At 38.7% G+C, this 22,094-nt stretch overlaps 1 protein-coding gene across 4 annotated transcripts in view; it reads right to left on the bottom strand.

Moving 5' to 3' along the window:
* alpha-Spec (alpha spectrin) overlaps nt 1-22,094 on the bottom strand; it is a 459,851-nt gene that overhangs the window by 95,371 nt on the left and 342,386 nt on the right. For all 4 annotated transcript variants that reach the window (XM_067138066.2, XM_067138067.2, XM_067138068.2 and 1 more), the window contains one exon: nt 16,233-16,437. In XM_067138066.2, the coding sequence (XP_066994167.1) occupies nt 16,233-16,437 (205 nt within the window). The remainder of the gene's footprint in view (nt 1-16,232; nt 16,438-22,094) is intronic.

Genomic DNA, 22,094 nt, shown 5'->3' with positions numbered 1-22,094 from the left:
CCTACAGCTGTTCATAGTGCACAAATTAATTAGGGGTGGAGCAGGAAGTATACGCTAAGGGTAATGGAGTTCAAAAGGTTAAGGAATACAGATGGAAGGGAACGATTTACAATGATGGAATAACAAAGGATCGATTACGTGATTCCTCTACCTGTACTTGCTAAGAAAATTGATGTTTTGCAAATGTTTCTCATCACAGAAAGTGGTATTTAGATAAGGGCCTGGATTTTTCTTTCTTTTTTTCTCTTTCTTTTATAAGTTGGTTTACCTTGCAATGACACAGATAAGTCTTGTAGTGACTATGGAACACTAAAGGGCTAGGAGTGGGAAGAGAGCAGCCTTGGCCTTAATTAAGGTACAGCCCCAGCATTTACATGGTGTAAAAATGAAACCACGGAAAACCACCTTCAGGGCTGCTGACAGTGGGGTTCAAACCCACTATCTCTCGAATACTGGATACCAGCCGCACTTGAGAGACTGTAATTTATTGTTGTTCTGATATGATTAAAAATACGCTTCATTTTACATATCCCCTTAGTATTACAGTAGAAGTCCCCTACAGCAAGTACGGATAGCGAGCTTTTCCTGTCCCTTCAAAATTCCTACGTTAAACTGTATATTATCCTTTGGTAACAGCGAAACCCTATCACTGATGCATCCGTTATTACGAGCGATTAGGCATGCGTAACTTTTTCCATTATCAGTATTTATGCACTTCAGCATACTTCAATTACATTGAATGGGATTGATCACGTTCGGTATAGATTTTTCGCTATGTGCACTAGCGAGCTCTCTCGTCGACATAAGAACTCGAAGGCGATATTCGAGTCTATTGGTAATACTCGTCGACTGGTGTTCTATAAGCACAATTGGAAATGAAAGAGAACATGTTTTCATAATAAATGCGAAACTAAAATGGCTGATAGCAGCAGTTAACTCATTAGAAATAAAGGCTGAAATAAATGATCACTTAATTTTGAAACTGTGTGTCTGTTAGGTCATCAGCCCAGAGGCTGGTTGGATCCTCAAATAGCACCACCAAAGGTTATGCGGTTATGAGGAAACCCCAAAAACCAATGGCAGCACCAAAATGAGGCGTACTAGGCAAGATGAGGAGTGAGGTAGTTTGCCATTGCTTTCCTCACTGGGTCAGAAAGTACTATTGCAGCACGATTGATCCTATGAGCAGCACCTTTCATAACACTCAGATGCACTAGTCATGCTCTGAATGTCATTACTCAGCACTACCCATACCCCAGCAACTTCCATATTGTCACAGCCATGGATGTTGACTGGGACTTCGGTGGAAGCTACACTTTACTCTGGCCTGTGCTAAAAGATGGATGCAAAAGTACTGTATCGATCAAGAAATGACAGCAGGCAGAATTTTGAAACTATGTACTGAAATTAAGCAAGAATGTGATACTCCTCAAGATACGGCGCAGAGTGGATGACTGATTTCGGAGGTTAGTTTATTTAGTAAATGCTCGTTACGTGTTTCTGCAGGGCCCAAGGAAAGATAATGCGTTAAGCAGGAAAACATACTATTGAATACACAAATAAAAACTATCCAAATCCAACACAAATATATAAACACTTGATATGTTTTTTTTTTCTCCCAACATGCATGCATTTTACATCATGTATGTACGGGTACAGTGAAAGATATAGGCCATCTACCGTTTCTGAAGATTATTAAAAGGCGTGAAAAACACTAGAAATAATATGAAAACCCTTTTCCACTAGGGCTTATTAAATATAAACAGTGTATTAAAAGGTGTAAAAATACCTGATTACCTGTAAAAGATCAGCGCATTATTGCAGATCACACTCTTCGACCATGAATTTTGTGGTTAAACTCTGCCATGAGCAAGAGAAATGACTTTGACCGTCATCTTGAATGCAATAATACTTCAACAGATTCGAGTCGAAACTCGACGGTGCGAGTTTCAACATACACGCCACTGCTGAAAGATGCAGATGCCTGTCCACTTTCTGGATTTGTCATTAATAAATGATTTCACAACTTTTTCAGTATCTATAATGGGGCTACAACAAGACAAATATGCATCTTGCAAGTCAAGTTTCCACAATTGTGTTCCTAATCCTTTCGTAGTCTATAAAGCAACAAATATTTACTACTCTTTACTACTCTTCACTTCGCTGCCTCTGTGGATCAGCGGTAGTGTCGGCCTCCGGATCCCAAGATAGTGGGTTCAAACCCGGCAGAGGTAGACGGATTTTTGAAAGGCAGAAAAAAGTCCATTTGACACTCCATGTCGTACGATGTTGGCATGTAAAAGATCTCTGGTGACACATTTGGTGTTTACCCGACAAAATTCGTTAAAAATCTCAGCCATAGACGCCCAAGAGAGTTTCGGTTTACTCGGTCTGCCATCTAGTGGGGGCCTAGAGTAAAACGGAACGTCGAAATTGACGAGCAGACAGCCAGATGGCGTCGAATTGAAATGTCTGTACACGGTAGGTGAGGCCATACGATTATTATTATTATTACTGCAACACTCAACAATACATTTCTAACTTCTGAATGGAATGCGAAATATAAGCAAAAACAGGCTGACTGGGTTATTCAGAAATATCAACGAAAACCGGAGAGGAAAACTGAACTTTCCTGAGGCTTGCTTCTTGAAGCTATAATTTACTCTCAAGTTCCAGAATTCAAGGTCATTTCCCGTTTTTGCGTAACTTTCCCCGATCTGCCTCCTGTGTCGGAAATCACTTTCTTTCACATGGGATGACAAGGAACAATTTCAGGGCTGGGAAAAATGGGATCATACTGAGCTGTAATAATGAAGTTTTGTGACACCATAAATGAGGTATATTTGAATAGATTTAAAACGGTGTGAATTGGGACTTCAAATTTACAACGTGCTAAGCGAGAAATCGCCTTAATGAGGAATGCACAATACAAGGTTACACTGTATTTTCCCGCACCTGGGGTTAAATTTTGGAAAGGCTATTCCCGAGTAATTTATAGCAAAAAGGTCAAACACCGATATTACCTTCGAGTTCATATGTCGACCAGAAAGGTCGCTAGTGCACATACGAAACATATGAGGGCAAGTTAGGTTAGGTGACTTTGTTTGAATAAGAAAACTGAAAAGTTGCTATGGAAGCCACTGAAGTGATACAACGCCAATTATCCAGAATGAAACTGAACATCCGTGTTCATGTTGTCTCGGAATTAGAAAAATAACTTGCATGTAGGCCGCAGTATGGAAATCGGCAAAAGTGCAAGTTTTGAACAAATGGATTACCGTTACATACCAACTGCAATGTGTGTGGGGTTTTTCCCGACTTACAAAAAATGTAATGTAACGACAATCCGCTATAGCGAGTGCATTTTTTGCCGTTATGAATTCTTGGTGTAACGGACTTCTGCTGTATTATATATTTTTATATATTATGTGGAGAATGTCCTGGTCAGGTCAGGAGAAATCCTGCTACCATATGAGACTGTCTGGCCAAGGGTTGGCCGGCCAGTACCAAACCTGACAACCTATGGGCGAACCAATGGCTATGGGTGGAAGAGTTTCCTTTAGGTGGTTTGATGAAACCTTTGTGTAGGAAATGGCACACGAATTCATCAATGAACTGCTGCCTTGCAGATGAGGCAGGGGAATGCTAAAGGCTAACTGAGAAAAACCCCAATAGAAAGATCCTCTTTGGTGACAGGTCTAGCAAGTTAGCTGGAAGAGTACTTTGCAAATTGCTTTCAACAAAAGAACTAGCCTTCGAATAAAAAATAACTCAACTGAAGACTAAACTTTGAGTACTTTTGGAAATAATGATTACTCAAACGAGTCTGAAGCTTATCCAAACAATATACGAAGAAACACCAAAAGGAGATGAAATAACAGAAAAGCCAGCCTCAGAGTTGCTACCTTGAACATTTTAACACCGACTGGAAAATGTACTAAAATAACAGATATGATGAAGCTTGGATGCTTGAACATCTTGTGTGTAAGTGAGTTAAAGTGGAAGGGATGCAATGCAAAACTACTGAATGACAGATACAAACTATACTGGTGTGGAAATAAGACAGAAGCAAGAAATGTAGTTGGCTTTGTCCTTAATGAGGACAATGACTGCATTTCTGATGTTGCTTTCATTAATGAGAGGATTATTAACGTAAATGTGTATTTGCAAGGAGAATATCTAGCAGTTGTACCTACAGTACTTCTACCTGGACATTACAATCACCCATTAGTAATAGATCCTCCTTATTTGTACTGTCCCCTAGTTTACATAAAATCAGCTTCATGGTCCGTATCACACTTCAATAGACTCACAATTAAATATTTATTATTTTCCACCTAGTCGATACAATGATTGCTTAAGGAATTTAATGGTTAAAAGTGGTACATGTTTCGTGTATTATCAACATCTTCAGCCACATAACACTTTGAAGAATTACAGTTTCTATGTTCAGTATCTATATTATCATAGTTGGCAACACAAGTTAAAAGTTTCCTTTGAAGAATTTCTTTTTTTTTTTTTTTTTTTTTTTTTTTGCCAGGGGCTTTACGTCGCACCGACACAGATAGGTCTTATGGCGACGATGGGACAGGAAAGGCCTAGGAGTTGGAAGGAAGCGGCCGTGGCCTTAATTAAGGTACAGCCCCAGCATTTGCCTGGTGTGAAAATGGGAAACCACGGAAAACCATTTTCAGGGCTGCCGATAGTGGGATTCGAACCTACTATCTCCCGGATGCAAGCTCACAGCCTCGCGCCTCTACGCGCACGGCCAACTTGCCCGGTTTGAAGAATTTCAGTGTTGATATTAAAATGACTAGGTGGAAAATAATAAATACTTAATTGTGAATCTGTCACCTAGTTGTCGGAGGACGTTCAGCTTTTCTTCTTCACTACAACTCTATTGCCTCTTTTGCCTTGTTATTCCCCCAGGACATCCTTTTATTCATTGCTTTCCTGTTTGTTCTTTTGCACACTACTTCTACACTACTGATGAAACTAGTTTTAAAATTATTCCATTCCACATCACTACAGCTGGATCATTCCAAGGCTAGTTCTTTGGTTGAAAGCAATTTGCAAAGTACTCTTCCAGCTAACTTGCTAGACCTGTCACCAAAGAGGATCTTTCTATCGGGGTTTTCTCAGTTAGCTTTTAGCAGTCCCCTGCCTGATCTGCAAGGCAAAGAAAGAGAACTGTAAACAGAAGTTCCAAGAAATGATCAAAAGCAAGTTTCTAATGTCAAAATCCAGCTGCAGTGATGTGGAATGGAATTTTAAAACTAGTTTCATCAGTAGTGCAGAAGAAGCGAGCGAAAGAACAAGCAGGAAAGCAATAAATAAAAGGACATCCTGGGGGAATGACAATGCAAAAGAGGCAATAGAAAAATGCAATAATGTCAAGAAAGTGAGGGATGTTGAAACAGCCAGAAATAGTGACAACAGTCAACTGAGAGAAGAGAAAATACAAAAGCTAGACCAAGAATACCAAAATAGGAAATTAGAAGTAAAAAGGACTGTGAGAGAAGTGCTGGAGTGATTTTACACCAAAATTAGACAATGTAGTCATCTGGGGAGAGACAGAGGCAGAGGTACAAACTAGGCTGGATAAATGGGTAGCAAAGTTCAAACAGTGTCAGATTAAAGATAGCACTACAAAAACTGTTGCACTGAAAATGAGTAGGAAAGATACTAGCTGCCACATACTGTAAAACATTCAATGTGTACAGTATTCAAATACCTGGGGAGTATGATTTGCAGCAGCGGTACTGCAGATAAAGAAATAGCAGTTTCAACTTCTACAATCTCTTAAGACATCTACTTTGGGATAACAGTGCCCATGAGAACCAAGATGACTCTGTGTAAGTCATACTTTGTGCCAATTCTCACATAAGTCTAGAATATGTAGACTGAAAGCGAGAGAAGTTAGTAAATAGCTTGTGAAATGTTCTTACGAACTACCCTTTAAAAACACCCAAGGACACGTAAGGAATGATGACATCAGAATGCAACTGGAAGTGGCCTCTATAGAAGCTAAGGACTTCAAGACTAACATAGTATGGACATGTAAATTGAATGCCCGGCACAAGAACATCACATGCATACCTAGAAAGAATGGTTGAAGGAAGAAGGCCAGTGGGAGTCTTAGGAAGAGATGGCTGCACCAACTGAGAGATGATGTAGAGAGAAGAGAAGGGAACCAGGAGTCGGTGGTGAGAGAAAAGGCATTTCTGGATACACAACGATGGCAAAGGTTCGTTCAACACCACTCTACCCGGCATGCTGGAGGGGTTCTGTGATGACGATGATAATGTGAAGATGTAACATTTTTGTTCATATCTAGGTAATTATTTTTAAAAAAATTGCTTGTTTAATTATCAGACTATAGTAAAATAATTGGCGAGTTTTCTTTTGTACAGAATATATGTAACTGTTAAACTTGGCTTAGGAGAATAGTCCTTTAAAATTGAGATTTCCAAACCTTTATCCTGAAATACAGTATGCCCGAGTGTCTCAAATCCATGCAGAAGCACTAATCCTTTCTCAGAATCTGGGAAGTGCATTGCACTGGTCATTTAACATTGTTACAAATTGAAAGTAGGCTATTAGCGAGGGGCTCGGGCAGAGTACAAATACCATTAGGTGTGAGCTACAGAAGTATTTTTCTAGTAAATACTAACATACAAGAGAAAGCAAAGAATGTGGCAGAGACAAGACAATGAGGTGAAAATGGCACATGGACTTCCCAGGGTGCATCCTCATACCTCAACTGACCTGTTAAGTTGTGATGCCTGATTAGTATGTATTACAGTAGTGGTATTTGGTTTGGTCTGTTAACGTAAGTGAAGTGGACTTGTCAAAAATGGCTCAAATTGCATTGAGTCAGAACTAAGATCGTGGCTGAGTACTGCGAAATGTTTTACAATGGATGGGAAAGTGGTAACGTGCCAAGTGTGTAACAAATCTATAATGTGTTCCATGAAGTCACAACTTGACCATCATTTACATAGTGAATTGCACATGAGAAATAAACAAGTCTTTTCTAAGCAGGTACTCTACACCAGTGTTGCCAGATGGAAACATGCAGATGGCCAGTCTTTGCAGAGCATACAACAAATCATAAAAGACATATGGACAACAGAGTCCCTACCTGAAGAATGGACGTCTGCCGTGATTCATCCCTACCACAACAAGGGAAGTAAGACAGACCTCAACGATTATAGAGTATTTCCTTGTTGCAAATTACCTACAAGATCCTCTCTGTAGCCCTGCTCAACAGAGTCACCACACAGCTAGACTCACAATTAGGTGAATACCACGCTGGTTTCCGTAAGACTAGATGAACAGATACAAAATCTTAAAGACAGTTCTCAATTACAAAAGCCGAGGTGGACATCCCTGGGTGGTGGTCCTAGTAGATTTTCAGAAAGCTTATGACTGTGGACGAGACACCCTTTTCTCCATACAATGGAAACTTGGTCGGGATGGGAAGACCCTACGATTAGTTCAAGCCACTCTGAGGAACACTACGTCAAAGGTCAGGTTCAGAGGTGAACTATCCAAAAACTTTCCAATCAGAACAGGAGTTAGACAAGGTGATGGTCTCTCCTGCATTCTCTTCAACTGTGTCTTGGAAAAGATCATTAGGGAATGGAGAACGATGCTACCACCGGGAGCTGGACTGAAGCTTGGGTACAAGAGAGACAACCTCATTGTCCCATGCCTAGCCTTTGCTGATGACCTCATTCTACTGGCAAACAATATAGGAGGAGGCTACATACAACTTACAGAGTCTTTATAGTGTAGCGGTTAAGACTGAATTTATGACGAATATCAAGGAGGCCCCTTCTACAATTCCTCTCACAGACGCTACCATACGAAAAGTACCTGCAGTTAAGTACTTGGGAGAATGGATCTCTGCAAATCAGAGCAAGAACCTAGCCATAGATGCCAGTTGTACCAAGTTTGAAAGGGTTTATCACTCATGTCGTAGTATCCATTCAACTTAGTGCTTCTCCAAGGACCTCAAACTCAGACACTATAACTCTGTCGTCAAACCATCTGTTCTGTATGCTTCCGAGTGCCTTGTAATGGCCAGGAAGGGCCCGCTCAGAAAGCTGAAGTTAAAAGAGAGGAAGATCCTGAGGAGAATATTAGGGCCAATCAGAGAGGAAGGAGGCATTTACAGAATCCACCATAATGATGAACTCTATGAACACTAGGAAGACATCGTCATGCCTGTAAGGAAAAGGCGCCTGACCTTGTATGGACACTTGGCCCGTCTGGATTCCGAAAGAATCACCAACAGGATATTCACAGTAACAGGAAGAGGCAAGACTTCTAAGAACAAATGGATCATGTCAGTTAAGGCGGATATGGAGTAAGAGGATATCCTACTGGGACAAATTCATGACCGTCTACTGTTCCGTCAAGGCATCCGACACAGTTTTCCTAATATCCCTTACAAGTAAGAAGACTACAGGAACTAAGTGGACAGAGGAGAGAAAGCTGGCTCATAGTCAGCAAATGAAGGAGTATTGGAAGAAGAAGAAGAAGAAGAAGAAGAGTAACTATGAGCCCTGTAGTCCTCAGTAGGCCTAAACGATAAAGAAGAAGTGTTCCCAGATGTAGGGATTTTTCCCCCACGCGTGAATTCTGTGCAGCAAATTTTCAACGGAAAAATGTTCTACTCGTAGGTACTTTCTGTATAAAAATATTTTTAAAACTTATTTTTGATCTTTTTTTTTAAACAACTTCCTCAAACTTATTTTCTGGATGTAGGATACATATTAGATAGTACATAGAAAGGTTGCTGGGTGTGAATCCCCAGAGGTCGATCAGCGGTGCTGACTTGACACTTTATTGGTGCGCCATTGACTGCTAGTATTCTCCGCCGCTAGTACTGTAGGTGTGCGTTTTGCAGTTCATTTTAATGAGTTGTAAGAGTATTTCCTTGTATGTTAATTTAGTTTAGTACCGTAGGTCATCTGAAGAACAGTAATGCTCGCCTACGCTTAGAAAGGTGCGTGAATAGAGGACAACATATAAAAGACTGAAAAAGTAAGGAGAAGACAAGCATTTTCAAATAAATGGTTGGAGGAAAACAAATTTAAAGCTAAGTGCATGCATGTGTTGTGACAAAATATTAAATGCCAGTAAAATTGAACAGTTGAAGAAAAATAACACCACAGGGAATAATAAAAATGAAAAGAAACTGAAAGGTATGACTAAATTAATTCAAGTATTCCCATTCAATTAAATATGATCAGTCAGCCACTGCTGCGGAACAAAATTTGTTTCAATTCCATGGAACATACTGTTAAAATGGTACAGACACTTTTTCCAAATTCAAAAGTTTGCGCTGGTTTAAAAATGCAATGCACTAAATTAATGAGTAAAGATCAATCAATCAATCAATCAATCAATCAATCAATCAATCAATCAATCAATCAATCAATCAATCAATCACTCACTCACTACTGGGGACTTTGAGGGCCCTGGGACCGCTACGGTAGCTGTGAAGGCCCTTCAGGAACTCTGAAAAGTGGTGACAAAAGGGGCTCTGGTTAAGACGCAGCAGGTCGTTATGCTACTTAGGTTCCAGAACGAGTAAAAAAAAAAGTAAATAAATGTAATGTAAATTTTAATCTTATACCAGTTGTATAGTACCATTTGAAGTAATTCCACATACTGTATATCAGTTGACTATATTTGTAAGTAGTACAGGAGATTTTATAAGTAGAATTTTGTAAACAATATAAATTTATTAAGGATGAGCTGTGTGTTTAATAGAAAAAAAATTGTTAGCGTAAATTGTATAATATTGTATTATAGGAGAATTTTCTTCTTGTTAATTTAATATTTAGTGCTTGACAATGTATTTTAGTGTACCCTTTGCCACCGAGGTAGACACCTCATTTGCAAATAAAGAGATTTTGATTTGATTTGATCTGCATTTAGGGCAGTCGCCCAGGTGGCAGATTCCCTATCTGTTGTTTTCCTAGCCTTTTCTTAAATGATCACAAAGAAATTGGACAATCATTGAACATCTCCCTTGCTAAGTTATTCCAATCCCTAACTCCCCTTCCTATAAAGAAATATTCACCCCAATTTGTCCTTTTGAATTCCAACTTTATCTTCATATTGTGATCTTTCCTACTTTTAAAGACACCACTCAAACTTATTCGTCTACTAATGTCCTCCCACGCCATCTCTCCACTGACAGCTCGGAACACACCACTTAGTTGCAAGTAACTATTCTCATTTTTGTTCCGTATTGAAGTTGACGTAAATCTCAAATATTATAATATTTATAGATCCACCTGTTCAATACAATACAATACAATATAACCCACTACTTCATGTGGTTAAAATTCATACATTATACATAAAAGTCACAGGTACATGTTTCACCCCCCCCCCCTTTTTTTATTATTCTGAATAGGCTTAAATATTTACAGGTAGGTAGGCCTACCCATATATATATTTTTTTTTGTTAGGAATGAAGCCATACTTTTCTGTGTCGATGTATTTAAATGTAACAAAAACTTTTCAGTCTGTCAAACACATTGCAATTACAATATAAATTATAACACTATAAACATACATGTAAAAATACACACTATTATACAAAGAATGACATGATTCGTACTACATCCTCAGATTCTAACAAATCACTTAAAACATGCTTATATATATACAGTCTACTGTGCATGGAGGGTGGTGGTTTTCTTTTGTGAAAGACATATCAGGGGCCCAGAATTTGTGCATTTTAGACCAATTATGTCATTGTGATATGTTTGCTGGGGATTGTTAAACTAGATGCAGATGGCATGACAGTAAACAATGTGTGCAAAGTAATGAGAGCTATTTAGAGAGCAACAGTGTCTTTCAAATTGTCGGGTATGTAACATCGGCAGTATGAGGGTAACTAATCACCAATTCTACATTCATGTCGTGTTGAGTCATCAGTCCATAGACTGGTTTGATGCAGCTCTTCATGCCTTCCTATCCTTTTCATTTCAACGTATCTGCTGCATCCTACATTTGCTTGTTATATTCATACCTTGGTCTACCTCTACCATTCTTATTGCCTACAATTCCCTCAAAAACTGCACAAGTCCTGGGTGTCTTAGGATGTGTCCTATCATTCTATTTCTTCTTCTGGTCAAATTTACCCAAATCGATCTCCTCTTACCAATTTGATACAGTATTCCTACATTAGTGATTCGATCTATTCATCTTACCTTCAGCATTCTTCTGTAACACCACATTTCTAAAGCTCCCATCCTTTTTCTTTCTGAGCTAGTTATTGTACATGTTTCACTTCCATACGCTCCAGATCAAAGTCTTCAAAAACATCATCTAATTCCTGTATCAATGTGCAAAGTGAGCAAATTTCTTTTCTTAAAAAGGGCCAGCTTTGCATGTGCTAGACCACATTTTATGTCCTCCTCACTTCTGCCATTGTTAGTTATTTTACTACCCAAGTATCAATATTCATCTACTTCCTTAAGACTTCATTTCCTTATCTAATATTTTCTGCATCACGTGACTCTGTTCGACAGCACTCCATTACTTTTGTTTTGGACTTGTTTATTTTCAACTTATGCTCCTTCTCCAAGACTCTGCCCATACCATTCAGCAATTTCCCCACATCTTCTGCAGTCACAGATAAAATAACAATGTCAGCAAATCTCAGGGTTTTGATTTTCTCTCCTCGGATTGTGACTCCCTTCCCAAACTGATCTTTGATTTCCTTTCCTGCCTGTTCTACATATATAAACAATGAAAAGCAGGGGGGTGGGGGGGAAGGACGACAGACAAACTGCAAACTTTCCTCATTCCTTTTTGGGTTGCTGCTGCTTTTTCAAAGCCCTCAATTTTTATCTCTGCAGTCCAATTTTTATACAGATTGTACATAATTCGTCATTCTCAGTATCTGATCCTGATCACCTTCAGAATCTCAAATAGTATGTGGGCTTGTCCTTAATTCGATCCTCTAAGATAAGACGTAAAGTCAGGATTGCTTCATGTGTTCCTACATTTCTTCTGAAGCCAAATAGATCTACTCCCAACTCAGTTTCAAATGATCTTTCCGTTCTTCTGTAAATAATACATGTTAAAATTTTGCAATCATAAGATACTAAACTAATGGTGGGGTAGTTTTAACACGTGTCAGCAACGGCTTTCTTGGGAATAGGTATAACAACATTCTGCCGAAAATTGGGGGGTACTTCTTCTGTCTCATACATCTTGCACACTAAATGGAATAACCTTGCCATGCTGGTTTCTACTAAGACAGTCAATAATTCAGAGGGAATGTTATGAATTCCAGATGCCTTGTTCCTATTTAGGTATCTCAAAGCTCTGTCCTCAAAATTTAATCTCGCATTTCATCAGCATCGACAGCCTCTTCTTGTTCCAGAACCATTTCATCTACATTTTTACCTTGATACAACTGTTGGATATGTTCTTGCCATCTTTCTGCTTTGCCTTCTTTCCCTGGAAGTGGTTTACCATTTGAGCTCTTAATATTCATACACCTAGTTTTCCTTTCTTCAAAGGTTCCTTGTTTTTCCTGTATGCAGCATCCCTAGGACCATACAAACTTCAATATTCTTGCATTTCTCCTACAGTCATTCTTCCTTAGCTGTCCTGCACTTCCTATCAACTTCATTCTTTAATCACCTGTATTCCTTTCGGCCCTCATTTTCTTTTCTTTTTTGTACTTTCATCATTCATCAATCAAGTGTAATATCTGTGGAGTTATCCACTGATTCTTAGTTGAACTTTCCTTTCTGCCTAACATTTCTTCAGCAACCCTAGAAACCTCATTTTTTAAGACTGTCCATTCTTCCTCTGTTGTGTTTCTGTCCGCCTTTTCATTTAATCCTTGTGCAACATGTTCCCTGAAACAGTCCCTAACACTTTTCTTTCAACTTGCCTAGATCATCTCCTTGCATTCCTTCCTTTCTTCAATTTCCTAAACTTCAGATGGCATTTCATGACCAAGAAGTTGTGGTCAGAGTCCACATCTGCTCCTGCGAAAGTGTCTCCAGGTCTCATCCATGTATACAACAGTTGTTTGTGGTGTTTGAACCAAGTATTAGCGAGGACTAAATTATGACCTTGCAGAATTCAACCAGCTGACTTCCTCTTTCATTCTTTTGTCGCTATCCGAATTCTCCACTATATTACCTTCTCTTCCTTGGCCTACCACTGCATCACACTTAAATTTTTGTCAACTTTTACATATTGTATTAAATCTTCTCTCTCTTCATATATTGTTTCGATTTCTTCATCATTATCTGCTGAACTGCTTCTACAAGTACAAAATGTACTAATAATGAGCAGAAGTTGAGAGCTCTTCTTTCAAGGCATTGATAACAGAGCCAGGTTCTCTCATAGGCTGTATCATCGTTCACTCTCAGTTGTGAAATGAGCGGGAAAGTAAGTGCATATGGATTAGGAAGAGTGTGTTTGAGAGGCAGGCTGCTCGTGTCATTCTTGTGAATATTTAGCATGTCTAATTCACATGTACAAAATTTATATGATGAATCCATATCAGATGTTTTTATGGAAGACTCAGGTTCTGAAACTAAGGATGAGGATTACCATTACACACCAAGTGAACATTATGATTCTGATGCTTGAGGCAAGTAAATTTAGATAATGAGCTAATTTCATATGGATGTCAAGTGGGCTGGGTAATGTACTGTAGTTTTTCATTACTCCCATGTACAGATGATAACGTGCAGCAACTCGATGTGAGCCCATTGTACAATGACGAAAGGCAGGAAAGCAAATTACTGGTTGTAAACAATGATACCAGTGTCAATTGACCAATTAGGTTAAAAATGTATTAGTACGCTTTAGTAGAAGTGTCCTTCTTTGTCAAATTTCAAAATATTAACCTAACTGGCGTCCGTAACTATGTCAAACTTTTTTTTTCATTTAAGAATGCTTTATTTTCATAAGGGGTTGAAGCTGATCCCTGCCCGTGGTGAACATGCTAACTTAGTTGGAATTAAATTTCCATTACTGAATTGAACGTCGACACTCCAGAAGGATTTGTGAGCCTAAGATGCGATTAAATAAACTGTTCTTCTCAGAACCAATTTTGACAGTTATTTCGGTGAATACTGAAGGCATATCAATGTCTAAAGAACTACTACTACACGAATTATGCCGTGAACAGAAGTGTGATGTCCTTTGCATACAAAAAATCCAGAGAGATACTCAGCAGAGACGGCCATGTAAACCTGGGATGCAGTTAGTGGTACAAATTCCACATGCTACATATGGAAGTGCTATTTTTGTCAAACCAGGAATCCAAGTCAAGAGTGCCCATTGTACTCATGAGAATAACATTGAGATCATAACCTTGGAGCTTCGTAATTGTGTGATCACCTCAGTTTATAAGCTGCTTTCAGAGAAATTCTCTTTTGTTCCTCCTAACAACTTTGATTCAAGGAAAACATCTAGGAGACTAACAGCCACAGTCATGCTTAGGGATACACACAAGGATGAAAATGGTGAAGCTGTTCTATCATGGGCCGAAACCAACTCCCCCCCCCCCATTCATGATAGTAAACTACCTTCTTCCATCAATAGTGGAAGGTGGCAACGAGGGAACAACCCTCTTCCCCTCTTTGTAAGTGAAAATGTAGCACAGCAATGCAACAAATCAGTGTGTTCTCCTATCCCCAGCACACAGCACAGACTGATAATGTGTCAACTTTTTCCCATCATAAGACCCCAAAATAACTGGTTTCAGAAGAAGGTGTATCTTCAAGAAGGCAGATTGGCTGAAATTCTCTGAAATGTTGGATGGAAAAGTTCAAACAATCACGCCTGTACCTGAGAGTTATGACCAATTTGTTGAGCTTGTGACAATCTGTTCTCGAGCATGTATTCCAAGAGGTTGCAGGACGCCCTATCTTCAGAGTGTGAGTTCAGAAACAGTTACACTGCCCGAGGAGTGTTATTCACAATATGATGAAAATCCATTTAGTGAGGAAGCATCCCACACAACTAGATCCATTCTCTCCTCAATCTCTGAAGTAAAGAAGAAACAGTGGGAAAAATTGATGGCAGAATGCGATACGAGCATGAGCAAGCCAAGAGGCTGCCGGGGAATATGCAAGTCCAGTGTGGTTTCGATCTAGTCATGCCAAATTAGTAGATGTTGCTCTTAACGATACTTGTCGGATCATCACAGGGTGCTTAAAGGCCATCCCACTTGACAAGATTTATTGCCTTGCTGGTATTGCACCTCCTGACATCTGTAGAGAGGTAGCAGCAAAATGTGAGATGTACAAGGTGCAAACTTCTCAAGCACATTCTTTACATGGATTTCAACCAGAAACCCCACGACTAAATGTCTAAAAAGCTACTACTACACGAATTATGCCGTGAACAGAAGTGTGATGTCCTTTGCATACAAAAAATCCATAGAGATACTCAGCAGAGACGGCCATGTATACCTGGGATGCAGTTAGTGGTACAAATTCCACATGCTACATATGGAAGTGCTATTTTTGTCAAACCAGAACAACAGAGGTCCTTATTGGGACACCACAGCATTCCCGAACTGATCTCTGGCGTGAGAAATGGCTCACACCCTATGAAAAACTTCCCACTGGATACACAGAGAAATGGACCATATGGAAATCGCTCAATAGATTACGTTCAGGTGTTACTAAATGAAGGAATGACATGGTGAAGTGGGGTTTCCGTACAGAGTCGCCGCTATGGGAGTGTGGCGAGGTGCAGACACCCTCCCACCTGCTCCAGTTTAGTCTGTGTCCGGCATCGCGTACTCTGGAGGACCTGATTAGTGCTACACCAAATGCAATCGATGTTGCTAACTTCTGGGCGCCAAAGGTGTAAACGAACTGTCAATTCAATGTTATGTTGTATCATGTACATATTATGCATTATTATCAATTAACTTCAATCATTGTAAGTGCTTCTGACACAAATAAAAATCATCATAACCATATTAATAATAATTATTTTCATAAATTTATATTTAAAAATTGCTGTACTTATTTTTGTGTAGAAGAAAGTTTGAATTTTACATATTTGAAAAGTTATTACCATCACTGCCTTCCCATAGCTTTGAAAAAATTTCAAAAACAATTTAAAATCCTGCAATTTTTGGAGGGTAGCACATTCAAATATGGCTGTCTCCAATGTGTTAAAACAATTTAATAAAGAAAACAAAAACATACCTGCAGTTGCTGACAGCGCTGAGCAATACTTTCGAGGTGATGATTGCCATCAGCAATCAGTTTCTCTCCAGCCCCACAAATATCAGCACATCTGTCACGGTGGGCAGCAAAGTCTGTTTCAAATGCATCATGTTTCTTTAATAGTCCCTGGACGGCAGCCATGGTATCTCCATAATCTTCCACAGACAGTAACTGCTGCTTTTCACTGAAGGAGAGAAAAGTAATCCTTTAATACAAATATATACACACCCACTATTTATCGAAAATAAAGAAACCCGTGAAAATTAGAGTAGCGTATCTGGCACCTACAGAAGGGATATATGACCAAATGATTGAAAATACTGAAGAAACTGTCTTCCTTGCTTGGGCTAGTCTACTTTTTATGTCTTTTTCTCCTATGATTGATTATTTACCAATCAAGCTTTATTACCGTCCTATTATGATATGGCCGGCCCTGCGGTATAGGGGTAGTATGCCTACCTCCTACCCGGAGGCCTTGGGTAGGATTCCTGGCCAGCACAAAGAATTTTACCTGGATCTAAGTGCTGGTTCGAGGTCCACTCAGCCAATCATACATTTATTTAAACACCTTGTTCCACCTTGTCAATACTAACTTTGTAGTTATTAAAAACCGTCCATGTTTCTAGAAACGATGGAGCAGTGGTGGCAATTAGATGGGGCGAGAGGGTGGGGGTGAGGGCAGCACAATCCCCCCCGTAGAGAATGAGTTTGTTCTACAACTTTCTAGGAGTGTGAAAACAATTGGAATGCCATTAAGTCTGCAGATGAGATTGAAACTAAGGGGACGATATGTATTCGATTAATAGTATCAGTAAAAATGTATCTGTACAAATGCTTCTTCCTTTTAAAACTTAGATGATGCTGATGATGATGATAATAGGCCCGGACAAGAACACAAAAGGCAGAGATGTTTCATGTGCACAGCTGAAACTGGCAAGAGAAGATTGTTGAAGTATGAATGCAGAGTTTATTCCTCAGCAATCTGTTTACAGCATGCAGATTTTTTTTGCAGTGGATGCTACCGCAGTTTTTGTGAGTGTTAAGACACTGAAGTGAAGTGAACTTAAGCTAGAAAAGGTTGAAACATAGATTCTGGTATATTTTATATTTAAATTGATAAATACGTAGTGAATGTGGTAAGATAAGCTGGAAGAATGTCACACAGTTTACATCAAAACTTCTGATACCACAAGTTTTTTGTATGGTATTTATTCATTTATTATTATGATGCCGACGCGTATTTTCCTATGTTCAATCCAGAAAACATTTTTATTTCACGTGTTGTCACCATGTGCAGTATCACATAAATGCTAGTGCTCTCTAATTACTGCCCACTTAAACGACACTGATTTTCTTTTGTGTTGAAAATATTAGTGTTCTTGTAGAATCCTTACTCATGAATATATGACCCACTTAGCCCTGTTTATGATATTTCACATGTTTGTTGTTATTGCTGAGACCTATAAATATAGTTTCCACCAACATAAGATTTGCTCTGCGATTAAAATTGTAAATACTGCAAAGATACCTACAATTCTGAAGAAAATAATAGGTTATAAAATGCGGCTTATTTTGGGATCAGACTTTCACTAAACCATTTTTAAATGACTCAAACACACCTATATAACATTGATGTATCCAAAGATGCACACAGTTTTAATCAATGCGTTGATGGGGTGAAAGTTCCTTTTGGGGATCCCTGTAGGTACCTGGGTGTTAATATAAGGAAATATCTTCATTGGGGTAATCACATAAATATGCTTGTAAATAAAGGGTACAGGTCTCTGCACATGATTATGAGGGTATTTAGGGGTTGTAGTAAGGATGTGAAGGAGAGAGCATGTAAGTCTCTGGTAAGACCCCAACTAGAGTATGGTTCCAGTGTATGGGACCCTCACCAGGATTACTTGATAGAGCAACTGAAAAAACAAAACAAAAAAAAACAACCCCTCGATTTGTTCTGGGTGATTTCTGACAAAAGAAATGATGATGAACTATAGTTAGTGAAGATTCTCCTTTTTCAGATAATCACTGGACAAAGTTTGGGCTAGGAGACTTGGGTGAAAAGAGACGAGCTGCTTGATTAAGTGGTATATCATATAGATGTTGATTCCCATAGGGAACCTGAAGTATTTATCCCGAATGAGTAAATGGCCCGTTATTGGACATTATAGATTTTCAAGCTAACTCATTCCTGGTTGCCAGCATTTCGCCCCAGTGTGCTAAGTTGGGCTCATCAGTTGGTAAATGATCAGGCATCAATTTTTGGAAATGAGACAAAGTCTTTCATAGTGCATTGGCATTGTCGGTGGCTCCAAGTAGCCTACGCAGTGGCCTGCACTGTATTCACTAGCCATTCGTCTTGGTAGGTGTGCTGTTTACCAATTGATGAACCCAAGTTAGCACAATGGGGCGAAACGCTGGCAACCAGGAATGAGTTAGCTGGAAAATTTATAATGCCCAATAACGGACCAACTATATTGGTGTTATAAGTGGTATGTTCTGAGGTGTCAGCGGAGAGATGGCATGGAATGACATCAGTAGGCGAATAAGTTGGAGTGATATCCTTAAAAGTAGGAAAGATCACAATATGAAGATAAAGCTAGAATTCAAGAGGATAAATTGGGGCAAATATTCATTTATAGGAAGGGGAGTTAGGGATTGGGATAACTTACCAAGGGAGATGTTCCAATAAATTTCCAATTTCTTTGCAAACATTTAAGAAAAGGCTAGGAAAACAACAGATAGGGGGAATCTGCCACCTGGGCAACTGCCCTAAATGTGGATCAGTAGTGACTGATTGATTGTCTGTTGTCATTCCAAATTAAATTGATGATACTGGGAAATCTTTCCTTGAAGATGTCACTGGAGTACTTGAACAGTTCTGCATTTATTGAGTCTTCTCCAGATGCTTTTCCATTTCTAAGTTTTCTAATTACTATAGTTCATTCCATGTTAAGAAAACAGTATTGCTCTTATGACAACAGGGTTGCCATATCAAACGCTCTGCTCAATTCCATCACGGAAAAACGGCAGCACATACATTTGCAAAATTAAGTACTTAAGTTCAGGATAAAAAAATGGAAGAAACAAAGTTGCAAATCACTTTTATGAACTAGAGAGTTTACAGGGCCTATTTTTGGTTTGTACGGAATCAGAGGTACACTACAGCACGTAAAAAACCTCAGCATTGACTGATGTGTAAAGCAAACTGGGGCAGAAAATAGAATATTTTTTTAAGGGCTCGAGGGGTGAGGGATGCATTTGATAAATTTCCCCAGACAACGGGGGATACTACTGTGCTGTCGTATCGCTCAAAAAACAATAGTAAAAATTAAATGCGGTTGTAAAAAAGTGGTAAAATTAAAATGCACTCAAGAAAGAACAGCTAAATAACAAAACCGAGCACAAATAAAACAGACATTTTTTTTTATCAGTACAAGTTATGCCATGACGTATCGCTGCACACCACAACACCAAAATCTTCAGTAACAACTTCTGTACGATACGAAAATAACTGAACACACACAAATACTATACAACATACAACCAACTCTCACTCAACACAAGACAAGTACGCACTGATTTAAAGCCTAAAAGCACATTCGCAACAAATAAATACTGTAGATGACATCACTACAGAAGTGAGCTGCTGGTGATTCACATAGTAAGTGACTACACGAGGCTTGTACCAGAGCAACACAGAAGAAAATGAAGGAAGGCAACGAAGCGATGGCTGTTCCTGCCATTGTGTTTCGTCCCTACGAATATACTTATGAAAAAGAAAAATGTTATGTAGTTATTTTAATAACTCATGGGGAAAAATGCCTCATCCATTTTATCAGTCTTTCATAATACATTACAAAGTACAGTAAAATATCCCTTAATTACGAGGAATTGTGGGAGTCTCAGGAGGTGTGTTCACTCCTTGTAGGTCCGTAAGAGCAATACTGTTTTCTTAACATGGAATGAGCTATAGCTCCAGTTCTTTGAGTGTAATGGTTTCCGAAGACTTATTAAGTGATGTTGGCAGAAGAACTGGTTCAATATTTGAACCCCTCCAAAGGTTCCAAAAGAAAATGATCTACTCCATTAGAGGTATTACATTAATGTGTATGTTTTGTTTTATATTATTATTCAGTTTCTTGAGTATTTTATAGGTCTGTGATTGTGGTCTTGTTACATCAGTCTCGAGGTGTGAAACAAAATTTTCCCAACTCTTTCTGTGTTTTTTTCTTTTCATTTTCCTTTTTGCTATTGCTCTCTTGTGGTGGTACTCTTTTTTATCTTCTAATTTACTAGTTGACAAAAATTTCGTCTGAAATAACTTTTTCAATTTCTTCATCCCAGATTCTTAAACCCTTTTTTCTTTGCCTTTTTTCTTTACTCCAAAACTCTCAAAAGCAGACTGCTTTAAAAATGAACACAAATTACACCACTCCATTTCCACATTGTCACTAACTGGTATCATCTGTGTAAGATTATTAAGTCTGTTCTGGTACAGCCATTTTACACTGGGGTCTCTTAATAGATTAACCTTGTAAGAAGTTTTAATTTCTTATGTTGTTTGTTTCTAGTTAATAGTATATAATTTATTATTACCTGTAAATATGATGTATAAATCCAATGTAATGTTGTGCAACACAGGATAATAGTCCAGAACAACACATTTTTGTCACTAGAGTTTTACAGAATGTTCTATTCATTTGTATATACATTATTGGAGACTTAAGAAGATACGAGACAGCATGTTGTGTCGTACTTTTCTAGAAGCTTGGCCAGGCAAGGTATATAAAGAGACAGTCTTGAGAGTTGAGTTAGAGAGAGTTGTTAGTGAGGAGTTGTTAGTAAATGTGTGAACTCATGTTGTGAGTTTGTTGTGTTGGTTGACATGCTAATGTGGCAGTCTTCTTCTTCTTCTTCTACTCGGTTCAGGATGGAGGTTTATTAATGTGTGTGTACAATGTGTATACAGTACAATCTGTAAATAAACAGTGTACACAATTGATAGCATCTCGTGTGTGCGTCTTTGTGAATACGTTAATTTCTCTGTCAGGAGAACTGTTCGTCAAACAGGAGTGTTATATTCCTCACGTGAAGAAGAAAAATCTAAAGTATTGTATCAAATTATGTAAATTGTCTCTTGATTAACAGAAAAACTGGAAAACAGGAAGGATTCCTGCATCCTTTATCCAAAGAAAGTGTGCCACTGCATACAATATCATGTAGATCACATGGGATCCTTGCAACAGAGTCGAAGGATATCAACACATACCGTATTCACGCGAATTATTCCTGCATAGTGTTTTAAAAATTTGAGGTACGACGTTGGGGTTGCGGGTTTTATTTGAGTCAATGTTGACATTTATTTGTTTCAAAATGCGCCCTCCTAAAGTTGGGGTACGGGGATTATTCGCGTAAGTATGGTATTTTTAGTAGTTAATTGTTTTACAAAATTCATTTGGCTGTACCCAACCATCGCCCTCTACTATGGCTGCGCTAATACGCCTTCCCAATACAGCGATATGAGCGATATGGGCCTAGTTTCCATTTTAACCGCGGAGCGCTGTTTCGCTGGCATTCAAACACGATTGTTCATTACAGCACATGTAAAGTAATTTATATATATCTTTTTAAATATTTAGCCAATCACTCGGTGAACAAATTTAAATCACACCTTACATCTTAATAAATAATTCAGTGAAGAGCCTGTCTCTCCGCAGCGGAAAAAGCCGTAAAAAATAACGTCAACGGTACCACAGGAAAGATACAAACACCTGTCTGTTTGAGAGCTACATAGGCAGAAACTTTCTGTTTAAGGGTTTTGAGTTCAAGTATTTC

The sequence above is a fragment of the Anabrus simplex genome, chromosome 1 (assembly GCF_040414725.1).
Source record: "Anabrus simplex isolate iqAnaSimp1 chromosome 1, ASM4041472v1, whole genome shotgun sequence".
Classification (NCBI taxonomy): Eukaryota; Metazoa; Arthropoda; class Insecta; order Orthoptera; family Tettigoniidae; genus Anabrus; species Anabrus simplex.
Note: the sequence above shows the minus strand (reverse complement) of the source record. Positions and strands in the feature narration are given on the sequence as shown.